The 21,672-nt window shown below is 45.5% G+C and overlaps 2 protein-coding genes across 2 annotated transcripts in view; one reads left to right on the forward strand and one right to left on the reverse strand.

Moving 5' to 3' along the window:
• Positions 1 to 21,672, forward strand: part of CPNE4 (copine 4) — a 672,213-nt gene that overhangs the window by 28,912 nt on the left and 621,629 nt on the right. The gene's annotated exons all lie outside the window — the stretch shown is intronic.
• LOC137519328 (piggyBac transposable element-derived protein 4-like) lies at positions 9,578 to 12,565 on the reverse strand. The gene is made up of 2 exons (XM_068238281.1): positions 12,544 to 12,565; positions 9,578 to 11,157 (listed from the first exon to the last, which is right to left on the reverse strand). The coding sequence occupies exons 1-2, from the start codon at positions 12,563 to 12,565 to the stop codon at positions 9,578 to 9,580; spliced, it is 1,602 nt and encodes a 533-aa protein (XP_068094382.1).

The following is a 21,672-nucleotide window of genomic DNA, read 5'->3' on the forward strand; positions in this document are numbered from 1 at the left end:
ATTGATTCATTTTAATTTGAGTCAGACGGTCTGCATTTTCTGTAGAGAGGCGGATACGCCGATCTGTGACGATGCCTCCGGCAGCACTGAAACAGCGTTCCGACATAACGCTGGCTGCCGGGCAAGCCAGCACCTCTATTGCGTACATTGCCAGTTCGTGCCAGGTGTCTAGCTTCGATACCCAATAGTTGAAGGGTGCAGATGGATGGTTCGACACAGCTACGCCATCTGACATGTAGTCCTTGACCATCTTCTCCAGGCGATCGGTGTTGGAGGTGGATCTGCACGCTTGCTGTTCAGTGGGCTGCGGCTGCATGGGTGTCAGAAAATTTTCCCACTCCAAGGACACTGCCGATACCATTCCCTTTTGGGTACTAGCTGCGGCTTGCGTTGTTTGCTGCCCTCCTGGTCGTCCTGGGTTTGCGGAAGTCAGTCTGTCTGCGTACAACTGGCTAGAGGAGGGGGAGGATGTCAATCTCCTCTCTAAAGTCTCCACAAGGGCCTGCTGGTATTCTTCCATTTTGACCTGTCTGACTCTTTCTTCAAGCAGTTTTGGAACATTGTGTTTGTACCGTGGATCCAGAAGGGTATAAACCCAGTAATTGGTGTTGTCCAGAATGCGCACAATGCGTGGGTCACGTTCAATGCAGTCTAGCATGAATTGAGCCATGTGTGCCAGAGTCCTACCAGAATCCTCATCATCCTCTTGTGAGCGTTGTGATAGTTGTTGTGATGCATCATAGTCGTCACCTTCCTCCTGGTCTGCTTCTGCTGACCATTCGCGTTGAATTGTGGAAGTCCAACGTGCACCGCTCTGGCCCTCGTCAGTGGTGGCATGAAATTCCTGCTCCAACTCCAGCTGTTCCTCCTCCTCTTCTTCGTCATAGCTGCTGGGGCCAGCGTTCCCTGAGGCGGATGGCCTGATGTTGGTACCATCACGCTGATCGTTTTCTCCTTCAGATTCCCCCAGTTGCATCATGACAGCTGTTTCCTTGATTTTTAACATCGACCTCTTCAGTAAACACAGCAGTGGTATGGTAATGCTGACTGAAGAGTTGTCACTGCTCACAAGCAACGTGGATTGCTCAAAATTTTGGAGGACTTGGCAGAGGTCCAACATGTTGGCCCAATCGGATCCACAGAAGCTTGGCAGCTGGCCGGATGCGCCTCGGTACTGCGCCGTCATGTACTGGACCACTGCACTCTTCTGCTCGCAAAAGCGGGCTAGCATGTGCAGCGTAGAATTCCAGCGCGTAGGGACATCACACAGCAAGCGATGGTGGGGGAGATTGAAGCGCTCCTGCATCTTGGCGAGTGCCCCCGAAGCAGTACTGGAATTTCTACAATGTTTGGACACTCGACGCACCTTCAACAGCAGATCGGGCACGCCTGGGTATGTCCTCAGGAACCGCTGAACTACTAGGTTCATCACGTGCGCCAGGCAAGGGATGTGTGTCAGCTTAGCCAACCTTAAAGCGCGAATGAGATTACTCCCATTATCACACACAACTATGCCCGGTTTCAGGTCCAGCGGTGCCAGCCACAAATCCGTCTGTTCCTTTATTCCCCTCCAAATTTCCTCCCCTGTGTGCTGCTTATCCCCAAGGCAGATTAGCTTCAGCAACGCTTGCTGACGCATGCCAACAGCTGTGCTGCACTGCTTCCACGATCCTACTGCTGCTGGGTTAGCGTTTCCGGATGAGGTACAGCTTTGAGATGCGTTGGAGGAGAAGGAGTCAGAGAGGTAGGTGCTGCTGTTATCCAGTGGGAGGGACGGCGGTGCAGCTGTTTGTGGCGTGGGCAACACCCGTGCCGTAGCAGGTGAGGAATCGCTGCCAGGCTCCACAAGGTTCACCCAGTGCGCGGTAAGGGAGATGTATCGACCCTGGCCGAACGCACTCGTCCAGGTGTCAGTGGTGAGGTGAACCTTGCAGGCAACGGCATTCTTCAAGCTTCGGGTTATTTTGCTGACCACGTGCTCATGCAACTCAGGCACTGCAGAGCGTGCAAAGTGGTAGCGGCTGGGAACCACGTAACGTGGGATGGCCACTGACATCATGCCCTTGAAGCTGTTTGTCTCCACCAATCGATATGGCAGCATTTCGCAGGCCAGAAGCTTGGCTATGCTGGCTGTTACTGCCACGGCCCGGGGGTCATTTGCTGGCAATTTCCTCTTGCGCTCAAACATCTCCGACACAGACAACTGAACCGTAGCGCTGCACACGGAAGGGCTGTTGGTTGTTGTGTTTGATGAACACTGGGAGACCTCAAGAGCACTACTCCGGAAAGTGACAGTGTCAGCGTCGTCTGATGTTTGTGAATGTTGTGAACCACGCAATGGCTGGGCTACTGCTGCTGCTGAGGCGGGTCTGGTGAACCCAAGGGAGGCAGTGTTGTTTCTGGTACCCTGTCCTGACGCGTTTGCCCAAAGAGTGGGATGTTTGGATAGCATGTGACGGCTCATGCTGGTGGTGGAGAGGTTGTTAATATTTTTCCCCCTGCTCAGGCGGGTCTTGCACACCTTGCAAATCGCCATGGTAACATCCTCAGTGCAGTCTTCAAAGAAAGCCCAGACTTTGGAGCACCTGCCTCCTTGCTGGCGATTTCTGTTTGCTCCTCTTTTGCCTCTCACTTGAACTTCCACGCTTGTGGTGCCTGAAATTGCGCGCCGCCTACCTTGTGGCACAAGGCGAACTCGTGCAGCAGTGTGTTCTTCAACAGACTCATCTGTGCTGCTGCTACGACGGCGATGTTCTCGTTCACAAACAAAATCTGGGTCTCTGTCCACATTGTCCATACCCTCCTCTTCCATTTCCTCAAACTCGTCATATGTCATTGTGGGCCACCGCCGTGGAGTAGAGCTCCCCACAACAACCTCTGCGCAGCACACTCCAACGTCGTCTTCCAGATCTTGTCGGCCGACCTCCTGCAATTGCAACCCCTCCTGCCCAAATTGCTCTGGGATTTGGGTTTCCGAGTCCTCTTCGGACGGTTGTGAATCCAGGCACAACATTTCTGGCTGTTCCTCCATTGACCTTTGAAAGGTGGAAGTTTGTTGGGCTGGGAATAGCTCCTGCGAATACCCCATTGTGTCCTGAGGTAATTCATCGGACTGGTTATCTGGCAGTTGTGTGCGTGGTGTCGCTGCCGGTTGTGTCAGCTTTGTGCCCACTGGCTCCTTGTAACTGGCTGAGGACTCGGACCTCGTGCGTGATGTGCTGGTGCTGCTTAACCCACTGCTGGACGCTTGAGAGGTCATCCAAGTAATTATCTGGTCCTGTTCTTTTGGATTTGTGAGGGTTGTTGTCCTGGACAACATGGGCGGTATTGAGTGGGTTTTCTTGGGTGCTCCCCTGTGGCCTGTACGTGAACCGTCAGGGGAAACACCTCTTCCCTTGCCCCTCCCTCTTTCACCGGATTTCTTCCTCATTTCTTCCTCATTTCACTTATCCTTACAGTACACGCTGACTGGCAGCAGTACAGTGGCAGTACAGAAATGCTATACAGTACCACTATTCCCAGCAGCGACACAGAGCACAATGCTATACAGTGACGGGTGAGCGGTGTACCACTATTCCCAGCAGCGACACAGAGCACAATGCTATACAGTGACGGGTGAGCGGTGTACCACTATTCCCAGCAGCGACACAGAGCACAATGCTATACAGTGGCGAACGAGCGGTGTACCACTATTCCCAGCAGACACAGAACAGTACACAGAATGCTATATAGTGTGGCTGAACGAGCGGTGTACCACTATTCCCAGCAGACACAGAACAGTACACAGAATGCTATATAGTGTGGCTGAACGAGCGGTGTACTACTGTTCCCAGCAGACACAGAACAGTACACAGAATGCTATATAGTGTGGCTGAACGAGCGGTGTACTACTGTTCCCAGCAGACACAGAACAGTACACAGAATGCTATATAGTGTGGCTGAACGAGCGGTGTACCACTGTTCCCAGCAGACACAGAACAGTACACAGAATGCTATATAGTGTGGCTGAACGAGCGGTGTACCACTATTCCCAGCAGACACAGAACAGTACACAGAATGCTATATAGTGTGGCTGAACGAGCGGTGTACTACTGTTCCCAGCAGACACAGAACAGTACACAGAATGCTATATAGTGTGGCTGAACGAGCGGTGTACCACTGTTCCCAGCAGACACAGAACAGTACACAGAATGCTATATAGTGTGGCTGAACGAGCGGTGTACCACTATTCCCAGCAGACACAGAACAGTACACAGAATGCTATATAGTGTGGCTGAACGAGCGGTGTACCACTATTCCCAGCAGACACAGAACAGTACACAGAATGCTATATAGTGTGGCTGAACGAGCGGTGTACTACTGTTCCCAGCAGACACAGAACAGTACACAGAATGCTATATAGTGTGGCTGAACGAGCGGTGTACTACTGTTCCCAGCAGACACAGAACAGTACACAGAATGCTATATAGTGTGGCTGAACGAGCGGTGTACCACTATTCCCAGCAGACACAGAACAGTACACAGAATGCTATATAGTGTGGCTGAACGAGCGGTGTACCACTATTCCCAGCAGACACAGAACAGTACACAGAATGCTATATAGTGTGGCTGAACGAGCGGTGTACCACTGTTCCCAGCAGACACAGAACAGTACACAGAATGCTATATAGTGTGGCTGAACGAGCGGTGTACTACTGTTCCCAGCAGACACAGAACAGTACACAGAATGCTATATAGTGTGGCTGAACGAGCGGTGTACTACTGTTCCCAGCAGACACAGAACAGTACACAGAATGCTATATAGTGTGGCTGAACGAGCGGTGTACTACTGTTCCCAGCAGACACAGAACAGTACACAGAATGCTATATAGTGTGGCTGAACGAGCGGTGTACTACTGTTCCCAGCAGACACAGAACAGTACACAGAATGCTATATAGTGTGGCTGAACGAGCGGTGTACTACTGTTCCCAGCAGACACAGAACAGTACACAGAATGCTATATAGTGTGGCTGAACGAGCGGTGTACTACTGTTTCCAGCAGACACAGAACAGTACACAGAATGCTATATAGTGTGGCTGAACGAGCGGTGTACTACTGTTCCCAGCAGTGACACACAATGACTGGGGGGGACCCTGGCTAGCGTGGCTGGAGCGCGAACTACCCTGCCTGCCTACCCAAAGCTAAACCCACAGACAAATGGCGGAGATATGACGTGGTTCGGGTATTTATTTACCCGAACCACGTGACAGTTCGGCCAATCAGAGCGCGTTCGGGTCCGAACCACGTGACCCGTTCGGCCAATCACAGCGCTAGCCGAACGTTCGGGGAACGTTCGGCCATGCGCTCTTAGTTCGGCCATATGGCCGAACGGTTTGGCCGAGCACCGTCAGGTGTTCGGCCGAACTCGAACATCACCCGAACAGGGTGATGTTCTGCAGAACCCGAACAGTGGCGAACACTGTTCGCCCAACACTAGCCAAGAGCTCCTAAGCTACACCACTGGTGCTAGCAGCTTACAGTCTAACATCCCTTACAATTTAATGTTTCTGCTGCACAGATTAAAAAAAGATGCTAGAATGGTTTGGGTCACCCACCAGGAAATCTCATAGGAGTAACATGATTGGTTGCTGTTTTCCAATGACAGCACTGAAATTTTAGTTTTCAGATAGGTTGTAGTAATAGTTAGGCCCGCACTGTTCGGCCAATTAAAAAAGGGTACTATGAAATGAGAATTATTCCCTGTGAGATTTCTCGGCAGGTCACCTAAGCCATACAAGCTCCAAAGAAAGCTCTTCATGCAGTTGGGGCAGGATCAGGGCAGGATCACCTACAAAACAACCTATGCAGGTTACTCAAGCCTAGTGGGTGTAAAGAGGCCCACCAAACACCTTCTCTGACCCCTCTCCACTTCAGCTTACCATTAGGACCATAAGAAGCGGCAAAGCTACTACCTTGCCTTGGGCTCCATTTCTTCTTAATCCTTCTCTGCATGCAGAAGAAGTGCCTGGCAGATTTTTAACTTAGGCAAGGTGAGAATGTTAACACCTTAGGCACCATGCAGCTCTAGCCTAGTTCTTGATTGACACAAGCAAATTAGATACAGCATCAGATTATCTGAGATTCTATACAGCCACCATTCTCTATAAAGTGGCATTGTGCTGCAAATGTGCATACCTCTCGCTTTACGCTAATGGACTATTTTTTGAAGTTATCCTAGCAAAGAGTTATCTCAGACATTGTTAACTATAGCAACCGATGAACATCTTTTTCCATTCTCCCATAATCCATTGAAGTACTTGGAAATCTTAGGTTGTTCCTACAATACAGACTTTCTGTGGTAATTCCCCATTCAGGTCATTTGATGTATGAGGATACAGGAAAAAAACATTATATTAGAATGAGAATTATTTGTTGCATTAAAATAGCCTGGACATCCTTTAAACCTTTTCCGTGTACTGTTAATAGGAACTAGAGGATGTATTATATCCCATTTGTTTTAGTGCTTGTTCTGTGTTGTGAAACTGCAGTGACCAGCCACCCACACACAATATACAGCAGTAAGAGTGTTCCATTAATAAACAAGGGGCACCAGAGCCAAAAAATGTGTAACTTCAGAGGTTGCCTTGTGTTTTTTTGTTTTATATACCTTCTTGACTGCAGTAACTCTGAAGGCTGACAATAGGACAGAAGGCTCAGCTCAACCAGTTTTCAGTTCAGACACTAGACTAGACTGCTGATAAGGGGTATTTCTCTCCCCAAGGCAATCAGAGATCTCTTTTAACTCTTTATGCGGGATCCAGTAGCCATGGAAACTTTATAAAGGTGATGATTAGGAGACAAACTAACATTAATGGTCCTAAGAAGTGTACTGTGATAGTAAGTGTTAAAGCGGATCCGAGATGAAAAACTAACTATAACAAGTAACTTGTCTATATATCTTATCTAAAGTTTAGATAGTTAGCAAATCTAGCTGCAAACAGCTTTAAAAGAATAAGAATATTTCTTCCTGTGATACAATGACAGCAGCCATGTTGTTTGTAAACATTACACAGAGGCAGGCTTATCTGCATCTTGAGCAAAGAAAACTAATCCCCCGTCCTCCTCCCTCCTCCCCTCTGCCTCTGAAATCTCTGGCTAGTAATACCTCCCCCTCCTCCTGCCCTGACTTCGCTCCCATGAGCCCTTGCTACTGTCTGAAAGTGCCTTGGCTCTCTGAAAACCTGTGGGAGTGGCTTATTTAGTTTATAGGGAATTAGAGCATTAAAACAAAAACAAAAAAGTATTTGGCTTGAGGAATGCCCTATAAACAATGGGAAAGGAATACAATTATGCAATGAGTAAAAGTTAATCTCAGATCCACTTTAAAATTAGGAGAGGAAAGAATCCTCGTCTTTGTATATTGTTTTATTGGGGTCACATGGGAACTCCAGTAGGACTTTCTTTAGCATCTTTGTTTTTAGGATATACTTATGAAAAAGCTACTTTGAGAATAGTGATGCAGCTGTGCTGAATGGAAAATGTTAAGCATGTATTTATATTATCCAAACTACTGTCCACTCTGAAGACTCTGCTTGTATATGTACTATGTATACAAGAAGAAACCAAGTCAGAGAAAGTATGTGACTAGGAATGCTTATTGGGATTTCTCGGAAATGAAATTTCGCCATTTCTGATCGGAAATTAGATTTCTGCGGGGAAATGCCGCATACCCGCAGTACCGAAATTTCCTTGCACTATTATTGATGAGTCTGATGTGGGGGCCCTGAACTGATGGCCAATTCACACCTGAGGGGCTTTGGCAGAGGTATGGAGCAGGGTGATCCAGCGCCAGCCATTGAGGGCCAAATCCATGCTAGGATTGTAAAATAAAGAGCCATTTTTCTTGTTGAACCATATCTTACCTCATTCTATTAATATGAACTGTAGTAAAAAACGACTGAAGATTTAGGCTGTCAAGATCTGGAGTTGGACAACCTGGTCCAGAGGAAGGATTTAGAAGTACACCTCTGTAGAGCGTGCCATTAGATTTGGATAATATAAAATATGCTTCTCCTTTCCCTTGAACACACAACTGCCTGTCCTTGTAAGTGACATTAATGTACCTGCATCATTATATAATGTGGTCAATGCATGAATGTCATTGCCAGGCTACCTCCCCAAACCTGTCACCATAGCTCCCAATTGTGCCTCTTTTGGAGGGACAGTCCCTCTTTGGGAGCCCTGTCCCTCTGTCCCTCTTTCCCCCTCATTTGTCCCTCTTTCAGGACTTTGTCCCTCTTTCTATGTAAATATATATATTTCTCTACTAAAAAATGTGTTTGATTGACTCTAAACTTTATTTCCATCCTTTCAATTGATACATCACTAAATTTAAAATTTTAATATGAAGGAAAATGAACCAGGATAGAAAGGACCAGTGTGGTTTGAATTAGAAAACAAAATATTTTTCTTATGAAATCTTTATGGTATGCGTGACTAGGGTGTGACAGGGTGTGTTCATGGGTGTGGCAGGGGCATGGCTTAAGTGTCCCTCTTTCTCATCTCAAAAAGTGGGGAGGTATGTATCATTATCACTAATAGCTGTATGGCCAGGACCCCAACACACACAATTACTGGTGACCTGCAGCTCAACCTAACTATGTATTTATACTTGTTGGTAATTTAATCCGCAGCACCAGGCATCAGAAGGGACCTACTAGATGCAACATTGTTAGAAAAGTCCAGGTTAAGAGGCTGGGTATGCTCGTAGCTGAAAACCCTTACTACAGACTAGGCCTGTAATTTACATTTGTACATATTTTATATCTTGTCTAACACTAACCAGGAGGTAACCTCTGTAGTACAACTCAATTTACTTTCACCTTAATTTAACTTTAAGGGAATTTTAGCCCATCTGTACTAATGAGTACAAAAAGTAGAAAAGGTGAGACTGCAGCGTATAATCCGAACAGCAGAAAACATAATTGGATGTAGCTTTCAAACTCTGCATGGTCTCTACGCCAGCAGGTGTAAAAAGAGAGTGACCAAGATTGCTTCTGACCCCTCTCACCCTACTCACTCCATCTTCCAGCTCTTGCCTTCAGGAGTAAGATTCTGGTCAATCGCAACTAAAACGTCTAGACACAGGAACAGCTTCTTACCTCAGGCAGTAGCTATGCTTAATGCAGAACTACGCTAGATCTTCTAGGACTTGAAATTGTTCATCACAAAACTGTAAATAAACACTTCTCACCCTATTCACTTCCACTAGAACTGAACTGACATACATTCCTTGACGTGTAATATATTTACTGTCTGTCCTTGTATTGTTCTGTTTGTGTCTATTAACCTCCTTGGCGGTGCATTTCTGTCAGGAATTAGGAGTCAAAAGCGGTACATTTTTTTTCATTAATTTTACGCCTCCGATTTTTAAGTCTTAACTCACCAAAATACATCAGAATAAAAGTGTGGTAGACATTCTGCATATAAATAAAAGTCAGGAACACAAAATTGTTGAAGTAAATAAATTTATCAATAATCTGAAATAAAATTGTATAAATAATGCAGCAGATTATGCAGTATGTACATATATACTCCTAATACACCTCCCGTGTGTGGTATATTTTAAAGCAAGGAATTGCACACAGGGCAACATCACAGTCTGGACAGTAGAATCGTGATTCTTTCCTGATTCTTTTCCCCTTCTCGTCGCTTTTGCTGCAGCACACATGACATGTCCTAGTTGGGGCATTTTTTTTGGGAGTTGGTGGAATGTATTCCATAAAATGACGGCCAGTGAGGCGCTCCGGATTAACCACATAAGAGGCACGGCGTCCAACTCTGGCATCCGATGCAGTCTGGTACCTTAGACAGATACATTCGCACAGTTTCCAGATGAAGTCAGCGTGCGTCACTGGCCTGTCACTTCCCTGCTTGTGCAGAATGTATGCATTCCAAATGCTTTGTTCCAGTAGGTGCCGGAAAATCTTCTTATAATACTTTTTCTGCTGTTTCCTGACAGCAGGATAAAAGGTCACCGCCTGGTCAGCTTTGTCCACACCACCCATGGTGTGGTTATAGTCCACCACGACCTGCGGTTTTACAATATCTTTTCCTCCTCTCGTTCTGGTGGGGACAGTGGAGGTGTCATGAACAGTAGAGAGGAGACAGACGTCTTTTTTGTCCCGCCACCGGAGGGCTAACATCTTCCCTTTCTGCCAAGCAGCTATGTCCCCAGTCTTCAGCTTCTGCTTGGCAAAGGCCGACGGCATCTCCCTCCTGTTAGGCCTAACAGTGCCATAGATGTCAGTCTTATGCTTTATAAGAATCTCAGACAGTTCAGGGGAGGTGTCGAAATTATCTGTGGTGAGACAGTAGCCTTTGTCCAACAAAGGCTCCAGAAGGGACAATACAGACGATGTCGCCACTCCAAACTCGCTAAACCTGGGACAAAATTTTGTGCCTTTTCCCGTATACAAAATAGTATTCCAGATGTATCCGGTACTTGACTCGCATAGCGTGTATGATTTTATCCCAAAGCGGGCCCGCTTTGAAGCAATATATTGGAGCCAGCTCAGCCTCCCCTTATAGGCCATCAGGCTCTCGTCCACGCTGATGTCCCTCTGTGGCACATACGTGGTCCTAAAATTTTCCACCACCATCTGGTAGACCTCCCAGATTTTTTTTAGTTTTGGAGCAGGGTGAGTCGACTCATCAAAAGTTTCATTGTTGGAAAAGTGGAGAAATTTCATTATAAGGGAAAAACGGTACTCGGACATAACTGTACCGAAGAAGGGGGTTGCAATGATCTTATTCGTGCTCCAGTACCATTTCTGCAGGGGCTTCCCCACCACTCCCTGCAGAATGATCAGGCCCAAAAACAGCCAAATATCCGCTGCTGTTACCGGCTCCCAGGTCCTGCTTCTGGAAAAGGGTCCTTGAGGAGTAGCCAATTGTTGGGTCGCATAGCGATTAGTCTCCTCCACTATCCTCTCAATAACCGCCTCCGAGAAGAAAAGCTGCAGGTATGCCAGGGGGTTGCACTCGCATTCCTTCTTCAGGCCAGGCTCCCCAGTAAAAGGGAAACGTGGGGGCGGTGGCGGAGCCTGAGAAAGGTCGATGGGGCACCAAACCCGGACATCACTAACTTCGCTGGTGATGGAGTCGCTGTCGCTATCTGGGTCGGATGACAGATCCCCAGGTGCGTCGCTGTCACTGGAGTCCGCCAGTGACTGCAGATCGCTGTCCTCAAACTCCGCCAGCGCTTCCGCGGTGAGACGCCTTCTGGAGGATGATGCCATAGTAAATCCAGGCAGAGGTCGGTGCAGGCAGCAGGCAAAGAGTAGTCCAAGTCCAGGCAAAAATCGTCAACAGGTAATCAATCAAATCCAGGCAGAAGGCAGAAAGAGTAGTCAAAGTCCAGGCAAAAATCGGCAACGGGTAATCAATCAAAATCCAGGCAGAAGGCAGAAAGAGTAGTCAAAGTCCAGGCAAAATCGGCAACGGGTAATCAATCAAATCCAGGCAGAAGGCAGAAAGAATAGTCAAAGTCCAGGCAAAAATCGGTAACAGGTAGGCAGAAATCAGATAAAATAAGCACTCACAAATCACAGCCAGCTCCTCTCCAGTTCAACAGCCACAACTCCTCTCAGCAATCCAGGAAGCAAAAGGCAACATTGCATTGGATACAAAATCCCATTGTATCCAATACAATGCTGTTTTGGGCCAATCAGAACTGTTTATTTTAAAAAAAAATTTTATACTCCCTCCCTCCCTCCCCTGTGACCCTACGCTGCCCCTACGTCACTTGCCGCTGATCGGCTGGGCTAATTGGCCGCCGGGTCCCCCAGGACCAGAGCAGTAATGGGGACTCCGGCCGGCCGGGTGGAAGAAGCCTGGGTCCCGCTGACAAGCGCTGATCGCGCGCGGGACCCAGGATTTGGCTGCAGGCACTTTTTCCAGCCACCCTCCCCGATGCCTTCTCGCCGCCCGCGACGTCACGACGCACCGCCGATCCTCCCAGCTAATGGCCGCCGGGTCCCGGAAGATCAAAAGGTAATGCGGACTCCGGCAGCCGGGGGGAAGAAGCCTGGGTCCCGCTGACAAGCGCTGATCGCGCGCGGGACCCAGGAATTAGCTGCAGACATTGTTTTTAGCCCACACGAGCAGAGCTCGGGCTTACCGCTCTTGACATGTGTCAGTCAGCCCGAGCTCTGCTCGTGAATACCGCCAAGGAGGTTAAGCAACTGACAAGTCAAATTCCTTGTAAGTGCAAACGTACTTGGCCAAATGAATTGATTATGGTTCTGATGAACATTGGGGGGCCTGGTGGGTGTGGTGCTTTGGGAAGAAGGAGAGGTGGATCTTGCTCATTCCCTGGACCATGTTGCTGTTCACAGTGCTCTGTACAGCACATGTCAGAATTATAAGCATGTGCAGTACACAGCACCGTCCCATGAATGGCTGAACAGAGCTTTCCAAGGCTGTGTCAGATCAAGTGCAGAAAGCCCTATAATATTTTAAAGGGAAGGTCCAAGCAAAATAAAAAATGAGTTTCACTTACCTGGGGCTTCTACCAACCCCATGCAGCCATCCTGTGCCCTTGTAGTAACTCACTGCTGCTCCAGTCCCCCGCTGGCAGCATGCCGACCTCGGCGAGCCACATTGCGTACATTTTTACGCATTCCCGCTAGTGCAGGAACATTAACAAATACATTTTTATGCGTTAGTGGTAAAGTGCGTAAATTTTTACGCATTGAACCACTAACGCGTAAAAATGTATGTGTTAATGTTCCTGCACTAGCGGGAATGCGTAAAAATGTACGCAATGCGGCCCGCCGACCTCCGAGTTCGGCAAGCTGCCAGCGGGGGACTGGAGCAGCAGTGAGTGACTATGAGGGCACAGGATGGCTACATGGGGCTGGTAGAAGCCCCAGGTAAGTGAAACTCATTTTTTTATTTTGCTTGGACCTTCCCTTTAAGGAGCAGGATGGCAAGTGGAAAACCGCATACAGTACATTTAAAAAAGCTGCACGTTAAAATGGGGGCGGATTAAGCAGCTTAGCACATTACCCCATCCCTACCTATACCTAACCCTAAATCCCCCTCCCCTCCCCCCCCCCCCCCGACACACACACCTATTTTACTTTATTCATTTGCACTCTAACAGTAGAAGAATATCAGTAAATTTACAGACATTCTACTACTGGCCTTTCTGAACATCCCAAAAGTGTACATGAAAGGAGGGCACCCAAAATTGGGGCACCCCTTTCTCATGTACACGTTGGGATGCTGATATTAGAGCTTTGACATTGGCACAGTTTTTGTTTTTTTCACGCAGACTCTATTTTTTCCATTTTTGTACATTAGTGCTGATGCTGAATTTCTTCCAGTTACACATTCCTTACAGTTATAAACTATATACCTAGCTATGGACTGGAGTGAGTACAGAAGAGAAGAAAGTCTTTACAGCCTTTTCTATCCCTTTCCATTCTCATGAGCTCCAGCAGCTCTGAGAGGTTTTCTGAAATGTCTTTCGAGTTGACAATGTTAAACTCCAATAGAGATCTGGTGTTAAAGAACAGAAGAATGGATTTGCCTCACTTTTAATGAAAAGCCAAGTCATATACGCGCCTCAGTAGATTACAATACTAGATTTCATAATGCACCCCTTTCACATGCCATTATCATAGTAGTTATATGATTAGGATGTTATAAAACTTATAATACATTATGTTAAAAAAAATCAGTAACCAATTTTTATCCAAAGGAAGGGAAAGCGGTAAAAGCTTTTTGCAGTGATTCTACAGAGTTAGGGCCTGATTCACAAAGCGGTGCAAAGTGTTTGCACACCAGTGAAAAGCCCCTTATCACGCCTAAACTCACTTTAGGCATGATAAGAAGCAACTCGCGCGAAGCTCCCATTAAGCCCTATGGGACTTTGCGCGCGCACGTACGCGCGGAAACGTCGCGCGAGTTAGAGCAAAAATCGGTGATAACTCAGTGGTGCAAAGGTTATCACGCCTAAAGTCTTTTAGGCGTGATAACTGAGTTATCACCGCTTTGTGAATCAAGCCCTTACTCTTAGTCAGCACTGTGTCACATTTCATACACTTTAATGTGAACCAAATTTTACCCAATATACTATATGTTTGATTTCTATATCAATACAAAGAATAATTCTCTTTTTCCCAAAGGTGAATGCATTTAAAGTTCAAGGACAACTTTCGTGAAAAAAATGTAAAATGCATATAAAGTGTACTTCTTCACAGGCCTTAGACTAGTTCATCTCCTCATGGGGAATTCCCAGTTATTTCTTTACTTATAAAAGCACTTACTGAACTGCTTTCATAATTAAAATAATATTGAGAATTCACCATGAGGAGATAAACAAATCCAAAATCTGTCAGATCTGTCAGACTTTTACTACCTATTGTAAGTGACTGCAACATGGGATAACATACATTTATAGTGCATATTACTCTTAGAGAAATGTACTTTTTATATGTATGTATTTTACATTTTAAAAATTTTTCATGATAGTTGTCCTTTAAAGAGACTCGGTAACAAAAATTGCATCCTGTTTTTTATCATCCTACAAGTTCCAAAAGCTATTCTAATGTGTTCTGGCTTACTGCAGCACGTTCTACTATCACCATCTCTGTAATAAATCAACTTATCTCTCTCTTGTCAGACTTGTCAGCCTGTGTCTGGAAGGCTGCCAAGTTCTTCAGTGTTGTGGTTCTGTGATGCATCTCCCCCCTCCAGGCCCCTCTGTGCACACTGCCTGTGTATTATTTAGATTAGGGAAGCTTCTCTCTTCTCTCTTATCTTTTACAAGCTGGATAAATCCTCCTCTGAGCTGGCTGGGCTTTCACATACTGAGGAATTACATACAGGCAGAGCTGTCTGCACTCTGCAGGAAGAAACAGCATAACACTTCAGTGGAAGATAGCTGCAGGGGGAAAGTAACACACAAATGATCTCTTGAGATTCAAAAGGAAGGGTGTATACAGCCTGCTTGTGTATGAATGTATTTTCTATGTGTGGACATACTGTACATCAACCTACTTCCTGTTTTGGTGGCCATTTTGTTTGTTTATAAACAAACTTTTAAAAACTGTTTTTAACCACTTTTAATGCGGCGAGGAGCGGCGAAATTGTGACAGAGGGTAATAGGAGATGTCCCCTAACGCACTGGTATGTTTACTTTTGTGCGATTTTAACAATACAGATTCTCTTTAAATCTTGCCTAAAATTGATAGTCAGAAGTGCAGTCTTCTCTTTTTTGTCACCTTTTTAACCGCATCCGGACTGCGTTTGTAGAAATCTACGTCCTGCAGGTGACTACGCAGCTCTGATAAAAAGTAGATTTCACCTTCCCCGCCGCGTGCTACTGCTGATCTCACTGCTCTGCACCCGCAGCAGTTCACTAGCCCTGCCGTTTATAAGATGGCAGAACTCTGTGCACCGGTCAGGAGACACTTTTATTGGCTCCTGACTGCCTGATCACTGTGAGCCAATCACATTGGCTTACATTGATGGACAGCGTCAGGAGCTAATGAAAGCGGCTCCTGACCGGTGCACAGAGTTCTGCCGTCATAGCCACAGAGAAAGGGGCATACGGCGATGGGAGAGTGTTGTGACCAGCGCCTTTTTCTGGTACAAGCAGTCTCTGGTCCTTAAGGGGCCAGAGACTGCTGGCTACGCAAGGGGTTAAAGCTTGTCTAATAAATAAATAAATAAATAAATAAATAAACCCCCCTATATGGTTTTCACACAGCTGGAGCCATTGGGCAGCAGAGTGATTTAGCTGGCTGTGTGAGCACATTCACTACACATGAACTGCTGCAGTAAATTCAGGGAATCATTGGAAAGACACATTTACACCATTTGCTCAGTACAGATAAAATAAAGATATGACAATCTTAACCACTTCTCTACCACAGGGTTTTTCACCTAAAAACCACAGCAATTTTCACATTTAAGGGAGGCAAGGGTTAATGGGCTTAATGGGGGTATCATTTATTTAAAAAAAAACCTCACTAATGCTGATCAGTCACTAATGCTGTGTTAGTTATCTGAGATCCTCTCACGAGTGATCTCAGTAACTGTAACAGCATAGAGACTGATGCAATGTTTACACACATTCTGCATGAATGAGCACCGTCATTGGCTTTGTGAACACATGTTCACATCAGCCAATCATGGACCAGCGGGTGCCCAACGCGTATGCAAATTCGCGGCACGCGGACGCGCACGCGAACGCGATCGCGCACAGCAGCAAAATAAACAGGAGATGCCTATCTACGCCCCTGTGACTCAGGTGAAGTTTAAAGGGGCGTAGATAAGCGTGGCAGAGGTTGTTAAGTGGTTTATTGTTACTGAGCAGTATAGAGGGCAGATTTTGTTTCCTAAATAAAAAGAAGATTTTTGATTTTTCACTGCTAGTCTGCTCAGCAACCTCTGATAGACAAGGGCTTGTGCATCTGTCACGGTGCGTCTCCTTTTCTATGGCAAGGGAAAAGAGAGGAGAAGCAGCAGAGCTCCCAGTGGGGGTAAAAACTAAAGACTCAATCGCAAAAATAATTCAATCTGGCCAGTTACAGTTTGCCAGATATAAATCTTCAAGGCAGAGAACAAAACTGTGCATCGCCCTGATGGTTGCAATGCAACACAGCAGAGTACAAATGCTTACACACTTCTTGGATAAAGGTAAAGCTATGTACCCATGTTATGATTTTGCAAGCAAATTTTCCCGTGACCGTCAATTTTTAGTGAATTTGTAACGTGGGTATATGTGCACGATTAAGCTGACAACGATTTGCAAAGCACGGCAATTACATCCATCACGGCAGATCAAATCTTTAAGATCCCTGACAACTCTCGCGCAAAGTGCCACAATCGTTAGACCTCTTCTTACCGCCCACCGTGTGCAGTCATGTGATGTTGCGTGTTCCTGCGGGTAGGAAGATGGATCAGGGAACGCTCATTCGTCAGGTCAATGTTGCTGATTGTTCCCCTGACCCATCTTCCAATGAATACAGACCTTAAGAATTGTGTACTGTTCAATGGAGGGGGCAGACAGGGCAGCACACCCCCGAGTGGCTTCTGGTGGGTGGGGCCAGTCATAACACGTTGTGCTCATCTGTTACTTCTTCGTGGGCACTGTCCAGTGTTCTGACATGCTGGATTGCTAAGCAGCATTGTGAGGCATCTGTCCAAATGCTAGATTCTCGGCCACCCTTCTCTAGTGTTCGGAAGTAGCTGTAGAGGATGCTTGTAATGATGAGGGATAAACACACTGCTTTCATGGAACTGCAAATTCCAACTCTTTCATTGGAATTTTACTAATTTTATTTGAAAGTCAGAGTCAAAATTCACAGAATTTCAATATCTATATTCTAAAAGTTCTTAAATTACGTTCATGTAATGCACAAACAATTTTTTCAACCAAAAATGAAAAAGGTCTTTTGAACATGCTCAAAGGACACAAATGTGAAATGTATACACAAAAATGTGAACATTTTATGCAAAGATTCAATGCAAAAATACAAAAATCGTTTTAACCTATGGTTGAAAATGTATTTGCAATAAGTTACAATTTTGTGACTTCGCAATGCAAAACTCAGAATCCACCAAATTCAGAATTTGTTCGGAATTTTGTGATACATTTTGGAGGATTTGAAGTTCTGCTAGAGCATGCCTGGGTAAACTATACGCGACCACGGCCACATGCTGCGGACCACGGGCCACATTCCTTTACAATACTTTACCTCCTTCCTCCCTCCCTGCAGAGTCTCGAGCTGGTGATAAGAGTGGGTTACAACTCACCCGATCACCGATTCCAGCGTCCCATCTCCATGGCCACAGGGCATCACGTGACACGCAGTGCAGACGTGCCAACCAGCGTATAATATGCTAGCACATCCTGATTGCATGTCACGTGATACCCTATCGCCCTGGAGATGCAACACTGGAATCTGCGATAAGGTGAGTTTTAACACACTCTTATCGCGCGCTCGTGACTCTGCATGGAGGGAGGGGGGAGGAGAGAAATTTACAGCGCAAGATCTGGGGGCCCTAGTTTTCCCAGCACTGGGCTAGGGATTAGTACGTATGACCGCAGACTGTTGCCTGAAATGGTACTTGGTAACTATTGTTTTTGCGAGTCTTTGTATGCCCTCAACTGAAGATTAAGTTACGTTTAGGCACCATTCATGAAGACTTATGACTGAGATAATTCCCAAAGCTAAAAAACTATAGAATCACAACTAGATATCACGCAGGACATGCTGTGCAGCATTTTACAACTGTGCAGAAATCACTGTTATTATAAGCCTTCTCTCATGAAGACAAAGAAAGCAGGGGGGCTCCTTGCCATGATATTCATATGTGACGCTAGCAGAAGCTGTTCTTCTTGTGTCCTGTCAGTAGGAACAATAGTTCACACGGTTTGCTACGAAATGTAACCTATAAATGACTATAGTTTATGCTTTTTATAAAAGACAACTGGCCACTGTTATTTTTTGAGGCTGTCAGAAATGAACTCTCCACAGGCTTAACCGCAGTTATCACAGAAAATAAAACAGACACATCTTGCAATGGTGGTTCAGTAGTTTTATTATTAAAGAATACCATTCGTCAAAACGGCTGTAGATGGAAGCAGGAAATCTGGGCACCTGCGGCAAAGGGACTAATGCAAACTATAGGCTGTTGGGTGCAGAAATTTGGGTGCCCGATAAATCGCGGACGCCAGGCTCATGCAACCAAAATTGTTATCGTTTTGAGAATTATCTTTTTGAAAATTATTGTTTTGAAATTCTTTTTGAGAATTATAATTTTTTGTAAATCATTGTTTTAAAATGTATAGTTTTAGAAAGGTATCATTTTTGTATTTACGTTATTTACGGTGCAGGAAGGGTGGTTTTAGGGTTAGGTGTCAGGAAGGAGGTGCCCAATATACAACAGTATTTATTGTTTACACTTATTTCAGCTTTACCCTGTGCCCTTATTTTACTATATTTATTAGTCTTATGGAGATATTCTTGAAAAAAAACAATAAAAACATTTTTATAAACAATATTTGGACATTTCGGATACACCCCGTGCCCTTTTTTCCTTTTTACCTCACCATTGCTGAAAGTCTAGTGGGTTAGTGGATAGCTGACAGTCTAGTACTACAGTGAATAGCTAATGAGGAGACAAAGCTTTTCCTGCAGACAGTAGTTTCCACATGGTGGAATTGTAAGTACAGTGCTGATTAGGAAGTACTGCTAATAATTTTTATTTCTTTCTGTTTGAACTGCGGATAATAGGAAAACATCAGTGAGTAAACAGACCCATAGGATAGACAGTTGGAAGAGAACTAAGGCCTCGTTCACATCTACCTAGCGCAGATGGCCATGCGATCCGAAAGCAACGCATACGATCGCACGCCATCTGCGCCGCTGCCCACTGCACTGCTGATCCCATCCATTGACAGTGATGGGATCAGCTCTGCGCTTCTGGGCAAAATGCAGGCAGCAGTATGCAAGCGCTTCCTAGCGCATCGTACTGCTGTGCAGCGCAGTAGATGTGAATGGTAGAAGGACTGTCTATGCCCTTCTGCCGTTCCTGCGTTTCAGCACATCATATGCGCTTCCAAATGCGCACGGAAGCGCGTATGATGTGAACGACGCCTGACAGTGGAAGTATACAGTGATCAGCAAGTCTGTTACTTCAACATGCAGAGAGTGTAACATTTTTACATTTATTAGAAGTATACTGTACATTAAGCACAGGTTTAGTTTAGGTTGTAAATTTACTCTGTAAAATAACGTGAAATATCACAAATTGAAATATCCCATCATCTCCCGGGGCACTTTATAGATTTATGGCAGCTATGCCTGCAACATTTCCTTTATGGTGTACCTGAACTGTGGATGTTTGTTATAAATAAAAGGTATTTGTATGTTCTCCTCTAAATCAAGATAAGATAAGGTAAATCATACCTTTACTTTATCTTTGTGAAGTCCCATTCCTCAGATAGTCTCACTTCCTGTCAATAGATTTATTCAAGCAGGAAGTGGGACGATCTGTAGAATAGGACTTAAAGATGAACTCTAGTAAAAATAATGTAATTTAAAAAGTGCTTCATTTTTACAATAATTATGTATAAATGATTTAGTCAGTGTTTGCACATTGTAAAATCTTTCCTCTCCCTGATTTACATTCTGAGATTTATCACATGGTGACATTTTTACTACTGGCAGGTGATGTCAGTGGAAGGAGATGCTGCTTGCTTTTTTGGCAATTGGAAACAGCTATAAACAGCTGTTATTTCCTACAATGCAACAAAGCTCCCACAATGTGATGTTAGGACCATGGTTTTGACATCACACTGTGGGAGGGTTTTCACCACAATATCAGCCAAACAGAGCCCCTGACGATCCGTTTGTGAAAAGGAAAAGATTTCTCATGGGAAAGGGGGTATCAGCTACAGCTACTGATTGGGATGAAGTTCAATTATTGGTTGAAGTTTCTCTTTAACCCTGTCCTGCACAAATTGCAGCTTCCATGTGCTTTTGCATGTACGCTCTCGCTTGTGCACTCAAGCACCCCCGTTGCGTGTGCCCATGCATGCTCATGCACACATTTTTATGTGTTAAAAAAATGTTAAGGAAAAAAAGTTTAAAAAAGGTTTTTTTTTTTTACAATTTATTAAAGTGAGAGTGTCACATTAAAAAATGTTTTTCCTGTATTGAAGTTTTAACCCTGACCAAGCTAATTAACCCCTTGTGTCACCTAAGATTGGCCTTAAAACCTGTTTACACCTGAAATGACTGTCACCCATAGCGATCAGATGCGATCGCTGGGGCGACAATTCTGGTACCCAACTCTGTATTATTCATCACTGTGTTCTTGCTTAGTGATGCATCTGAACAGCACTGGGGCCCTAAACTGTGCATGCATGGTATCATTTTAGTCGGGACAAGCCAAACAATATACTATGCCATGTTTTATAACTGTGGTACTTGTCATGTGACAATGAGCACATTGTTCTCCCCACTCACCACTCCCATGGCAAACTGCTCTGTTGAGCGCTGCTCTTTGTCCCCGCCCCTCCATAGCAACAGATGCATCGCTAGTCTGGAGGCTAGTGTTGCATCTGTACAGAATTGGCTATGCGCTGTCACCCGAGAGAACAAGTCTCAATCCCTGCTTGGGGACATTAACCCCTCGGTGTGTAAAAATCCTGAAAGTCCATACGAAATGCTGGCTCAGTGTTGACAGGCAGGGCTAATGTCAAGAATATCAAGACATGATTCTAATAACAATTCTAATGCTTTATTTGTACAGACAGCTTGTGCAGCAACAAAGAAATATTTCCATGTCCCTCAGATGTGTTCCTTGCAGTACTGGAGCCTGACTAGGGCATATGAACACTGCCTACAAAAGTAAAATGTCATTTATGGCTGTGGTCATGAGCGTAGCAATCACCCCTGCAACCTCTGCCATCACAGGGGGTCCAGGGGCCCTCCTTCTTCCTCTCCCCAACTGCAAGTGCAGCCAATTAGCAGAAAACCCTTGCCTTTTCTCACAATAAACGGCCATGCCAACTCCTCCCACTATACAGAGTAGCAAGTAGAGGGAGCGTCTGTAATTTTTTCCTGCTTCCAGATGCTGCTTCACAGCAGAACACTCTCTGCTG

Source organism: Hyperolius riggenbachi, chromosome 5 (assembly GCF_040937935.1).
Source record: "Hyperolius riggenbachi isolate aHypRig1 chromosome 5, aHypRig1.pri, whole genome shotgun sequence".
Taxonomy (NCBI): domain Eukaryota; kingdom Metazoa; phylum Chordata; class Amphibia; order Anura; family Hyperoliidae; genus Hyperolius; species Hyperolius riggenbachi.